This window comes from Falco punctatus, assembly GCF_963210335.1.
Source record: "Falco punctatus genome assembly, chromosome: 18".
In the NCBI taxonomy this organism is placed as follows: Eukaryota; Metazoa; Chordata; class Aves; order Falconiformes; family Falconidae; genus Falco; species Falco punctatus.
Genome location: NC_137598.1, coordinates 3253611 through 3266358, shown reverse-complemented (window position 1 = coordinate 3266358; position 12748 = coordinate 3253611). Strand labels below are relative to the sequence as shown.

At 42.4% G+C, this 12748-nt stretch overlaps 1 protein-coding gene across 4 annotated transcripts in view; it reads right to left on the bottom strand.

Moving 5' to 3' along the window:
* Positions 1-12748, bottom strand: part of HORMAD1 (HORMA domain containing 1) — a 24112-nt gene extending 11364 nt beyond the window's left edge. Inside the window, exons 1-11 of one of the 4 annotated variants that reach the window (XM_080369046.1) lie at positions 12604-12741; positions 7599-11073; positions 7017-7071; positions 6489-6633; positions 6101-6164; positions 4475-4511; positions 4060-4080; positions 3936-3962; positions 3189-3256; positions 1083-1234; positions 237-493 (exon numbers count right to left, since the gene is read on the bottom strand). In XM_080369046.1, the coding sequence (XP_080225172.1) occupies positions 237-493; positions 1083-1234; positions 3189-3256; positions 3936-3962; positions 4060-4080; positions 4475-4511; positions 6101-6164; positions 6489-6633; positions 7017-7049 (804 nt within the window). In that variant the 5' untranslated portion in view covers positions 7050-7071; positions 7599-11073; positions 12604-12741. Of the gene's footprint in view, positions 1-236; positions 494-1082; positions 1235-3188; positions 3257-3935; positions 3963-4059; positions 4081-4474; positions 4512-6100; positions 6165-6488; positions 6634-7016; positions 11074-12603 lie in introns of all 4 variants that reach the window. The other 3 variants (XM_080369047.1, XM_080369049.1, XM_080369048.1) reach the window with 3 other exon arrangements.

Here is a 12748-nt window from a genome sequence, read left to right as displayed (position 1 = left end):
GCTGACAGGCATTATGCTGATGCACTTGTTCAATACCGCTTTAGTGATGACATTGCTAACTGGAGCAGTAAAATTAAAGCAAAAATGAAGCAAGACTATATGTCTTCGATAAAGTATACCTGGAAACACAGAGGTTTTATTAATGTTATAGTAAGACATGGTGAAACAATTAATGGCTCTTTTCTAGACTATAAACCAAAAAATTTCAACAAACTACACAAAACATTTGTGCTTACATTCATGTCCTGGCTCTCTTCTTCTGTCTCATCTCTGTCCACTTTGAGCACGTGGAGAGGCATGTCCCTCCCTCCACGCTTTAGAATGCTTTTATCAGCATTTTCCATTCGTTGTTTTTCTGTTGTAACTTTAACTTTCAGCATATGAAAAGGCGTTGGCACTTCACCCACATTCAGATACATCGGCTCCCCCTCAAATATCATCCCCTCACATTCACCCTCTTTAAAACCAGGAGGTTGGTAATCAGGTGGTGTAACTGCAGAAAAGAATTAATTAAATCTGTTAGAATGAAACACGTTCTTATAAAACTAATATGTCTGGCAAAAAGACTTTTCCCCTTTAACAAAGGGCTACTCCAAAGAAACTGTGTCGGAGGGGAATAATCAATACTCAACTTGTACTAAATTAAGTTATTTTCCCCCTACGCAACAGGCAAAAACCAATTAAAGCTAAAGAAAGTTTCTACATACATAAAGATGAGCTAGAAGCTCTGATTTTTTGTTGTAAAGCAATAAGACATTCTGAAACCAGAGCTAGACACTTAGTCATCTAAACTAGAACCAGTCTGGCAAACGTGTTAGATCCTAACATACTCAAGAAAACTCAATTTGTTTTTAAACACACGCTGAAATCCTTGCTCCAATGAAGTCAGTGACAAGACTGTGCTCCTACAGTGAGATCAAATCTGTTTCCCCTAGATTTTAGAAACTGTCATGAGACACAGACGCATGCAAAATAACATCATTTAACAAGTCCCAGCAACCATAGTGATTATACATTATTTCTTTGAATAGTTTTCAATGTCTGAACACAGCTGATAAATCAAGGTAATATGGAAATACTACCTTCATCATAATAAAACAGCTTCATGGTCAGGCAAACATCATTTGGTAACGGACTCAGGTTTTGCATCAGAACATAAATCTTGCGAATGAGGAGGATACTTGCTTTCTTGGTGTCGGCACAGGTGATTGTGGAATCATTCCTTTTATTCTTACTAAAAATGGACAGAGTATTCAGATTTATTTTTTTTTTTACACAGAGTAATCTGCTTCTAGTATTAAGATACATGACTAACAAACTTTATGAACATCAGAAGCAGGCATTGTATTTATTGCCAAAGGTCTGAGATTACAGGCACTGCAATTCCTAATACTGTCTCAGTGACCTGTGAGTTCTCTGCCCCTTGGAAGATCAAAGTCTGAGCCAGGGACAACATGAAAGCATTTATGGTTCAGCAGCTGTACCAACGACTGTATTTTGCATTACACAATGCTTAAAAAATACCCCATCTGAAAGTAAGAAAAACGTAGGTACTTTTGAAAGCCCCAGTTCTGCAAAGTCTTACATACTTGCTTGCCCTTAAATAAAACGAGTCAGACTTTGACAAGAACGGTTACCCATAACCAAATGCGTGCCTATGTGACTCAGCATCCAGCTCTGACATTTCTGTGCTCCTGTTCTACCAGCAGCTGACCCAAACCCTACCTTACTGCCACTAAAAATGATCTCCCTCTGCTCCCCTACTCCTCACAGCCACACAGCTCACAGAGGCACCTGAGGACCTGAACAGCCAGTGCAAAGCAAGAAACTCTAAGTTATTTCACTGGGTAACCTGCTTTTAGGAAGCACACCCTTAACTGTGATGGTTTCAAACATCTCACCCCTCTGCAGATGGTTATGTCCTTCCCTGCAGGGTGTCAGAAAACTAGGCTCACACCTTTTAGGTTCAAATTGGTCTGGCATGAATTTATGTTAACACAGTATTATAAGGCAACCTGGTGTGGCTGAGAGTCACATCCCCTTTCTTTCCACCAGTGGTTTTTATGAGACTTACAGCCCCTTTCAGAAGTAAGCAACTAAACTCAGCCCAAGAGACCTAGGTCTGCAGCACTGCAGCTTTTTAATTTAAAAACTATTTTATGCAGGACGAAAGCTGGGAGAAGTTCCTTAGATACAAATTTGCTGCATTTCAGCTACTTAAAGTAAGCCGTTTCCTTGCAGCTGTGACTGACCAGTAAACCCCCACAGTGGAAGACAGCTCAGCAGAGATGGGCAAGGGTGATGCACCTGTGAAGCTCAGGGAGTAACACAGGGCATCACTGTCCACCGCTGCCACAAAGCAAGCTGACTTTCTCAACACAAACGGGACCTAAGCACGGCCTTCATGTTAGGTAAATAGCTGTGTTAGTTGAGTGTGGATCAACTACTATCGCAGTTGAGTGGATCAACCGGTGGCGTAAAAGTTTCTCCCAACACACATTAAAGATGCTTGCATATCTCCTTGAGTTAGCCAGACTAGGGGTGGGGGTGTGTGACCATGTGGCTCAGCCCAAAGAGTACAAAACCTAAACAACTACGAAAAGAATTGCAAAGAGGACATTGGGTTGGAGCCGGCTTCAACCCACATATTCTTTCCCCATGACTGGGGATGCCCTCTGTCACGACGGTGAGCACATTGTAGAGACCAGTAATGGGAATCACATTGGTACTGTGATTGAACTGTGTATTGCAATAGCTATGCTTTGCTAAGCATAGCTTACACTTGTATTGCATTTTCACTGTATTTTGTATTTTTAATTATAAAAAAGAAAATTCTCATTTCGTATTCTGCTAAATTTAAGTATCAAATACGTTCACATAAGTAAGTCTGATACTAAATGCTTTACCCTCCATGCATGAAATATCTTAAAGAACCTGGTCAGAATGTATTGGACTCTGACACCAAGAATCATCTTTTGAGTGGATATTTTAAAAATATGAGCATAATCTGACAAAATGATTCACTGAATTTTAATAATAAATCTACTAGTGTAGGTTGATAAAATTGGTCTTAAGATCCAGAATTAAAGAAGGAAATACCAAACAGATAAAATCCAAAGTTTCTACATTCAGGTGTGTGTAAATGGACTGTAAAACCACAGAGCACAATAAAGTCACAGTGACAGTACCTGCTGAAATCCAGGAGTGGCCCATTGTGGGTGTACTTGAATTTGAAGTGGTAACATTCTGTAATTGTCTGTAAACAGTAATTATTAAACTGTCAGCTGTCAAACAAACTACTGCTGCTGCTTCTGTCTAGTAATCTATTAAACTTGCATTTAAAGCAAATGACAGCCCAGCTCCTGTCTGGTCCACTTACATGCACTGAATACAGCTTTTAATGCTGGAACAAGAAACAGCATTAATTTTTACTTGGTAATTATATATGTTATGCTCTACATTATTTTCCAGGAATCACAACAATGCAGTATTCTGAAACATCTGCTTAAGTTTTTAGAATTTAAATAGTCATTTGAAGTTTTATCACTATGAAAATGTTTCACACACAACAGAGACATGGTGACACCCAGTGGTTAGTTAAAACATACCAAATTTTTCATAAAGAAGTTCCTTAACGTATTTAATGCAGAGTTAGGACCATGCATCTTTTGGGGCATTTAACCCTGCAATGACACTTCAGGTTTCTTGTACTGGCCTGAGAATAACCTGACATTCAATAACCAAAGGCAATTCACTATGTGGTAATTCTGATTATCAAATGTAAGGATCAGCAGAGCTATTTTAAGATATCCTGGTTTGGTTTTGGTTTTTTTTAATGTGCATTAATGTGAATGTTAAGTACCATTGCTTGTATACACATTATACTATACCCACACTATCATTAGTCACGCAGTAAAATATTCTAGCAGATTTACCTGAGGATCTTCTGGATGGGTATAGACCTGTGATTTTAAAGTAAAGAGGAAACAGTAAGAACTGTACTTATCTGTAAGCAGCTACCTTAACAAAATGTGTACCTTACTTTTCAAAGATACTTACTGCTAGGACAATCATTCTTAGCTGTCAGAAACATAATTAGAGAAAGGAAAAGAATGTTAAATGTATTATTCCATAGCCCATTTCTGCTTACCAAGCTGTTTTGCTTCTCTAGCTCTGGAAACCAATATAGACAAGTAAGGCCTATTCGAAAAGCAACTTCTTCATATGCCTAAATCCTCATCTGTTTAAGGAAGGACTACTCATCCTATATATCCCTAATGTTAAGTGTTTCTGTTTACAAAGAATATTATCCTGCAATCTCTATGCATCCCACATTGTAGCTGGCTGATTTAACATATTAAAGCACAGCCATTGCCTAACTAGAAAATCCTATAATTACACTGGCAGCTAATGGACTTACATAAATGTATGTTTAAATACATTTAAAACAGCTACATGATACCGGAAGACTTACATATTTCTTCTGCAAGGCATCGTAGCATCCTAACATCCTGCAAAAAATCAAATTATATTGTCCATCTACTATTAATTTCCATTCGCTTTGCTTCTGACTACATAAAATAGTCCCAAAAGATAAAATTCTTGTGTTTAGCCTTCTTAATATTATATTAGAGCAATACTACTTAGTCCATTATTCATTCTTATTAGCAATGATACAAGCAATGACTATTCTTGTAACACCAAAACAGCCTAACGTTTTTGCAAAGTAAAACTCTGTAATTTATCAGTAAAAACATAATGCATTTGTACACCTACCATTCTCAAGCACCTTCTATCTCATGTATTCACTAATCAGTTTATATTTCAGCTGAACACCAACATGTCTGAAGCACAAAGGAGTTACATCATTGCCTTTATTCAGGTGCTGCAATTTGCTTTTTAAGTAACATGCAAACAACAGTCAAACAGTGAACCAAAACTTACCCTAATTTTTTCTAATATTTCTTTTGAATACAGTTAACAAGAAAGAGCTGGTTTTGATGTGTATATGATGCTGAGTTAAGGAAGGCTACTCACCTGTAAACTCCAAACAGGTGGTGCACACCCTTCACACAAAAACCAGGGAGCTTTTCCTTGTCAGCATCCACAGGCTGCCACACCACTGCCCTCACTAATGTTTGATGCATGGGGGTGAGGTGAAATGCACTCAGCACCACTTCAGTTTCCTCTACCACAGAAGATTAATCAAGAAATTCCAGGTACACTAAATGAAGCCTTCTTCCCTCCTCTCTCTCATGGATAAAAAGCAGAAGACTAATTTCACCTTGAACATCAGAACTCACACCTACATCTCTGAACACCTCAACGCTGACAGCAGCTGCAAACCCCCTCTGCTGAATGCAGCACCATTTCTGACACCTTACCTTGTACTGCAACTGGTGAAAGTGTGAGAACAAAGATGGCCTTTATAGACGTAACAAAACAGGAATGCATATATAAGGCAAAGGTCTAAAATACTCTTTTCTAACCAGCAAGGAAAGCAGCTATGAACAAATCTTGCAGTTACTGTGAACAGAAAGAAAATCAAAATAAACGCCTCTAGTCCCAAGTGACATACACTCAACGGTGTGACTATCATTTGCTGGCTCAATTCTGCCTTTGGATATGAAAGTCAACAGTACCACTTTCTTATAGAAGTCTGAGAGCAAGATCTTTAAATTCAAGATGCAAAATGGTAACACTGCATCCCCTGTTCAACTAGATAGGAACTACTGGTTAGATTTTTGCATTTTTGTGCACCCTTGAGCATATACACCCATGGAAATTAAATGTAAAGTATAATCACTCAGTAAGCAAAGATTTGTGATCCACTAAGCACAAAGTCATAGGCCTTGCTAGAAACACAATCGTACAAGTCAATTACACCTCTACCGGAACACACAGATATTGACAATCCATCTAAAAAAAAATATTGTAAATTTTATTTACATAGTAAATCCCATGCAGTAAAAGCACTGCCTAGGCAGTTGTCCACTCACAGCAAGTGAACTTTTTCCTTTGTATCTGCAAACAACCAGAACAGCATCTTTCAGAACTGACATGCTATGGAAGCATTACATACACACTGTGGTTAACATACCATTTCACCAGCTGAGTGGAGCCAGGACAGTTCTTGTCTTCCCTCAGAATTTTGACAGACACATCTCAAAAAAAGAATACATAGATGCATATATACTTAGGACGAAATGCCACTACATTGCTAAGAAAGTGAAGTTCATTCCCTAAAAGTATCTATCAAAAGCAAACTAAAATTAACATTACTAACAGATGCAGGCAGAATTTAATTGCCGAGTTAGCATCACCACTAACCAAATTCAACAATTAAAGTTTTAGTGAAGTTTCTGTTACAGTCATTGAAAATGGCTATTACCTTTCATTAAGACCATCGAGTGGCTTTAAAAACACTCAGTACTTTAACAACCCTGTGACGATAGATTTTGCAAAGATTTATGAAAACAGCCTGTTACCATCTATGTATCTTGTTCCATAGGCACTTTCAGGAAAGATTCCTCTCAGGTATGTAATGCAGGACACTGCTACTGCCAGGAGCCTCTTCACTAGCATCAGGGATTGCTGTTCAGTAGATATTTTATTAGGAAATACAACTGCACTCTGGAAGTTAGACGAACAAAAGAATTAATCTCTGTCCACACCAAACCTGTAAAGTCTACAATCTGGTCCAATGCCTGCTTAATGTTTTAATTTAATTGAGAAGTATGACTTCCATCATTTATAAAGTTAAGCATATTCTTAACACTTGGTGCTACTGTGTTTTTAGCATATAGTTGATTTCTACCAAGTGCATGACCACAAAGCTCAGACTCAAACTGTATAGCTATTAAGTATCTTTATTCATAGTTAAAAGACTGAATTAACTGTACTTTTCAGGTGAAGAAAAATTATAGTGCACCTGGGTACATCATTTCAGCTAAAATTCACTGATTTTTCCAATTCAAATAATATACTGTGCTGAAATACACAAGAAAAAAACATACCACGCAATTCCTTTGCTTCTGAGCAGTTGCCATTTTGCAGGTACTCTTCTGGATGCTAATAAAACACCTGCGTTAGCACATGTACAACCACACAAGCACACACAAACCCCAATTGTGGCTACTCAGCTTTAACAAACCAGCACCTACAAATCCTCCCTGCTAAATTCATATGGATCCGGTCAGAGCCCAGAACTGTAAGGAAACAGAGCAGTTTATTAGTTAATCTAGTAATCCCCCATTATTAGCTTCTTGATGCTCACACCAGCAGAGACCACTCCTGAGGTTGCAATATGTGGTAATTAGTAGTATTGTGTGCCTATTTCGATGAAACATGAGTCTTCAAAAGCAATGCTCTGAAGCGCTGTCATCCAGCCTAACAAGACTTTCAACAGGCCCTACAAAGGGGCTCACCATATTTAAACCACCTCCAGCCAAAGCTGAGCCATGCCTTTGTAAAACACCTCCAGGCTGAAGTTTTCATCTGTAATTTAAATGAACATTGGAGCAAGACACTCCTCTCCCAACTGTTCTTTTTGTGGAGTCATGTTTTTATTACACCTGTAGCCCTCAGAAGCTTCTCACCTCTGAGACCTCACTCAACCACCGCAAGACAAGCCTTCCCAGCTGTAAAAATGAACGGCGCCCACGCCCAGGAAGGTGGAAAATGCCCTTCCTAAGTCACGGGCCACAGGGAAGGGAGGACACCCCCCTCAGCACCACGCTCCCGCCCGGCGCCACACTCCCTCAGACACTGCCCGGGCCCACTCGGCCCCGCTCCGTCTTTATAGCGGAAGGGGCCGTGTGCAAACGGCGGGGGGGGGGGGGCCGTGCGCCACTGCGGGCCGTGCGCCGCTCTCCCGCCCGCCTGGGGAGCGGGGCCGGGGGTGGCGTGAGGGGATTAGTTGAACGTCCCGTGGCGGGTTAAGTCGATGCGTAGCCGCTGGCTGAGCTCTTGAGCCCAGGTACGTGCAGAAGTGATTCACGGCAGCTTGTTGTTCGCTGTAAAGCATTTTTAAGCCAGCGTGTAGGCCATATGTCCATGGCATTTATGCCTGAATGTAAAGAAAATAGTTCAGTGAGATGGCAGTCTCAACCAACAGTTGCATGAGTGATACCAAAAAATCGGAGACAAAGCTCTCCAATACCCGGTTTTGAGTGTTAGAAAGCAGGCATTCTTTATTTTCGGTGCCACATGCGCGGGGGATGAGTTCCACCGAACATGCATACAAACTTTGTTCACTATTTTTCTTCATATGGCCGATCTATATATATTAATGACAGTTCTGGGAAACTATTAGCATATTCATTACAGTTCCTTGAACTACTTATCATATGTACACTTACTGCGCATGTGTGACCTAATGGGTTGGGTGTTGTCTGGTGGTTGTTTGGGACATCATCCTTTCTTCACCCTCTTCTTCATCACCTTCCTCTTCTCAACCTTTTCATGACCTTCTGCCCCCCTTTCAGCACTCTTGGCTCATGCCTTGGTTTCAGACTGGTTCTTACCTATTTACTAGCTAGACTATGCAATGCAGCGTTCTACTAGTAGCTAAACTGCACATCACAGGGTTGTACAGCTCGGCAACGTCAGGGATACATTAGCTGCAACATTTACAGTTAAGCACACTGGTAAAATTCCTCCAGTGTCACAGGAAGACAATTTTCCTTCAGAACTGGTTTTACCATCGTGTTCGGTGCGAGGGCTGTGCTCAGTCCCAGGACGTGCTGTGCTGATACCAAAAAATTGGGAGATAAAACTCCAATACTCATTCTTGAGTTTTAGAAAGCGCAGTGTGACGGCTCCCAGCAGGGCCTCCATTTGGGTGCCGTTACCACCAAAATGTGCAACAGCACAAAACCACTGACAGCAGCCACGCTCCCTGCCCGCGCTTTCGGCAGCAGTGGGATGGTTTGTATCCTCCATTCCCAACTCGCAAACCAAACCGATGCCGCTATATAGATACCACTGTGCATACATGTATGTCAGCTTATTCTGTTAAGAAAAGGTTGCCGGCGTTAAACAAATGTGTGCACAAAGTTTAGGCCAGGCTGATTCTCAAGCTGTCAAAACTAGTGAGTGAAAGGACTTCTAATCAAGGGAGTCACCCTTGGGAAACAAAGAACAGATAATGATAAGAACACCGTTACCTAAATTATGCAGCAAGAATCCTCCAAGTGAGGAAGTTCTGGCCACAAGAGAAGACAAGCTAATAAGGTGTTGCATCCCACAGAAAATTAGTTGAAAGTAGGACAAAGGTAATTGCAGCAGTGGGAGATTGCAGCCTCCAACTCAAATAGCCCTGCAAGAGGGCCAGCCCTGCTTGGAGAGCACACAGAAAAACATGTAAAAACATCAGCAGTGCTGCCTGAGGGTGTGTGCTAGTTTGCATTAGAAGCAAGAAACTTGTAACCCATCCTGTGCATGACTGAAAATGAATATGTGATGCACTATGAGTGTGCAAGTGCTCTGCTGTGTATAATGTGCACCCTCAAGTAACTTGGTGAGCACACTTGGAGGAAACATTCCCCCGTGCTTCCAGTGTTGCCATAAAGAACGCCTGCCTTCTGAAACTTCAAATCAAGTCTTAGAGAGTTTTTCTCCATGACTGACTTTACGGTATCAAAACAAAAATAAAGATCAGCCAGCCAGGGTGAGGACCTGCCTCAGTGGGATGACAGGATGCCAGGACACGTGGCCTCCACAGATGCTGCCTTCAGGGAGAGCAGCTCCACCTGAAGCTCCTCACCAAGCAGCAGGAGCTGTGTGATCCTCAGTCAGCTCCGGAGATCTGGGCTCCACTTCTGGACAAAATAAACATTTCAAATACGTATTTTTTATATACAAAACAAAGCCTGTATACTCAGGCTGAAGGTGTGGGAGCCGACCACAAAATACACGTCTCACACGTGTGAGCTTTTCTGCTCGCCCGGTAACAAAAGGCCTCGACGCTTTGTGAGGGGTCATGAACGCCATGCTTCCTGAGCCTGACAGCTGTAGTTGAAGCGTGTGTGTGGGGAGTGGGTGGTGGAGGGACACCCTGCCCTGCAGCCAGCCACCAGGATCCGGCCCTTCCCCAGGTGGCACCTGGCACAGCCAGTTCCCAAGGTCTGATCCTGCCTGGTGACAGGGGGACTGGTGGCTCTGTGGAACAGTCATCTGCAGAACTCACGTGGCTGCCAAGTTGATGCGCCTCCGGTTCAGTCCCAGGAGAGAAGATCAGACTGGTGGATCCTGAAGGACTGCCAGAACCTCAGTTAGGAGTGCAAAGAACAAAGTGATCGCCAATTAGTTAATGCAGGTAAATGATCCTTCCGCAGGAACCTGTCACAGCATTTGGTGCCACAACGGTCGCCTTCCCTTGTGACACCTGAAGAGTCATTACTGAGCCAGCATTCATCAGCCTCGTCATAGGGCAGGGCCAGCTCCTGCTGCTGCTCTTGACGTGGCAGGTCCCCAGCTGACTCCTTCTCTGCCTTTTGCTTCAGGAATAGGATAATAATTTGGAGGGAAACCAAATCTGGAGAAGTTTCCCTCCTAGGGTATCCCTTGAAGCACCATCCCTTTACCCAGGAAATGTTTCTGTCCTGCTTTTTGAACGAGAAGGATTCACCATGCTGTGGGCAAGCAAACTACAGCAGAGCTGCCAGGGACAGTGAGCGGGCAAAGCTGAGCATCAAACACCACACAGCATTTTCCAGCTGATCTGAAACTGATCTTTAATTCTTCAGGGAAAGACTACAATTCCATCCACACGGCACACAGGAGGTAGTGACAGATCTGTCATGGTCGCACTACTCAGCATGGAACTGGAGGGAGGAAAATGGGATGTTGTGTGTGACAGGAACTCAAGAGTTTTACTCAGAGGGAGCCCAAAGCGCCTCCAAAAGCCTTTTGGTACAGCCCAGAAAGTCGGAAAGAGATCTGCTCCTGGGGACTCCTGCTCGCCCTTTCTTTGGAAGTGAAGCTGAACAGAGGGAGGCAGAGTGCAGCGCAGCCACTCTTCTCCGCACCTCCTGGACACCCCCGGGGCAGCCCTGGCACGTCTCAGGAGACCTGGGGGGGTGTAAACATTATTTACTTTAACAACAACAAAAAAAAAAAAAGAGGGAAAACAAAAAAAAAGTAAATAACCACAGTGAAGAACAGTAATTTGAAAAACAGAGGATGTTGGTTGTTATAGTTGAATTTGAACAAACTAGAGTCGGAAATAAATTCACTAATTATTTATTAAGGCAAGAAAGCAAAACCAGCGTGCTGGGCGGCCGGGGAGTCGCAGCTCCATCCAGGCTTGCAAATTCCGACAAGTAACACAGCCCTTTTATTCTCAACTTCAAGGCCGGTTTAAGCAAACAGTTATGCTCTCAGTCCCGTAGCAAGAAGCTGTACATTACAAAACTAAACTATTTTTACACTAAAGTCTAGAAAAAGACAAATGAGATTATGGTTTAACATTGGCCTTGAGAAGGTATATCTCCAACCTCATGGTTAACAGTTAACTCTTTTCTCACCAGACAAAACATTCTCAAATCTGTTACAGCGAGATCATTCCTTTTGTGAAAAACCCTTTGATCAGCAAATTACCCTTAGTTACTTATTACATTGGTTAAATCCTTACAAAGTTACCAAAACGTGCCCTTGCGCAAAGGAACAGGCACCATAAATTTGTCAAGCCGGATCACAGCGAGGCAAGCTCAAGGAGAGCCAAATGGTTTATGAGACTAAAGAAGAAATTACTGTAACTGTGTATGAACTACCATAACTAGCTGTAAGAGGGCCCCAACTAATCAGGCCCCCTGCCCACGGAACACCGGGGTGGGACCGAACAGAACCGCAAACGCTTGTTTGTGTGAATCGTTGATTTAAAGAATGAAGTCAAAATTTCTTAGTGACCAAGTATCCTTTATTGGCAGCGCGCTGGATGCACGGGGGATCCTTCCGCCTAACGTGCATGTCTAAAGTAACTACCTACCTTATATTTACACAACAAAACAATGAATATTCAATTGATTCATATACATATTCATTATCTAACCCCGCCTACTCTCGCTTCATATGTTAATTAGCTTATCAGTCTTTTGCGCTTGCGCAAATTCCTCCAGGAATTGTGGGCAGGGGTCTCCGGGACGTGGGTGGTGGTCTCTGGGAGGAAGGCTGTAGGTCTTCCTCATGGTGTTCTTTTCACCTTTGCCTTTTATGTGATGGTCTTGCAAGCCTGCAGTGTTCTTATGGGTCTGAGCTAATTTATGTCCTTATCGACCATCTGTTTCTTCTGCTTGTTTCTTTTAGTCACTCCCTCTAGATAACTTCTAAACAGGCCCCTTGTTAGAGAAAGTTACAGAAACAGACTCCCTCTTTCATCAGTTATTTCATTAATTATTTCTTTCAGACTATGGTTACATGACCTAATTACTATACCTACATTCTTTGAGTAAATATAAGTTCTTAGCCTTGGTACAGGGCTGTACAGAGGATTTCATAGCAGCTTTTGTTGTGCAACTGCTAGTTTCATTAGAATATATTTCTTATATTCATTATATTTTAACTACAAGGTTTATTCTATCCTAAAGTGAATTCATACAATACCATCGTTCCGCACCGGGTGAAGGGGGTGCTCGCTCCGTACGCGGCCGCTCCCCCCGGCCACACGCAGCTCCGCTGGCGCTGGGTGCGGGCACAGGGGCGGGAGCGGGGCAGCCCCACGCTCCCCCGGCCCGCGGGCCCTGCCGGC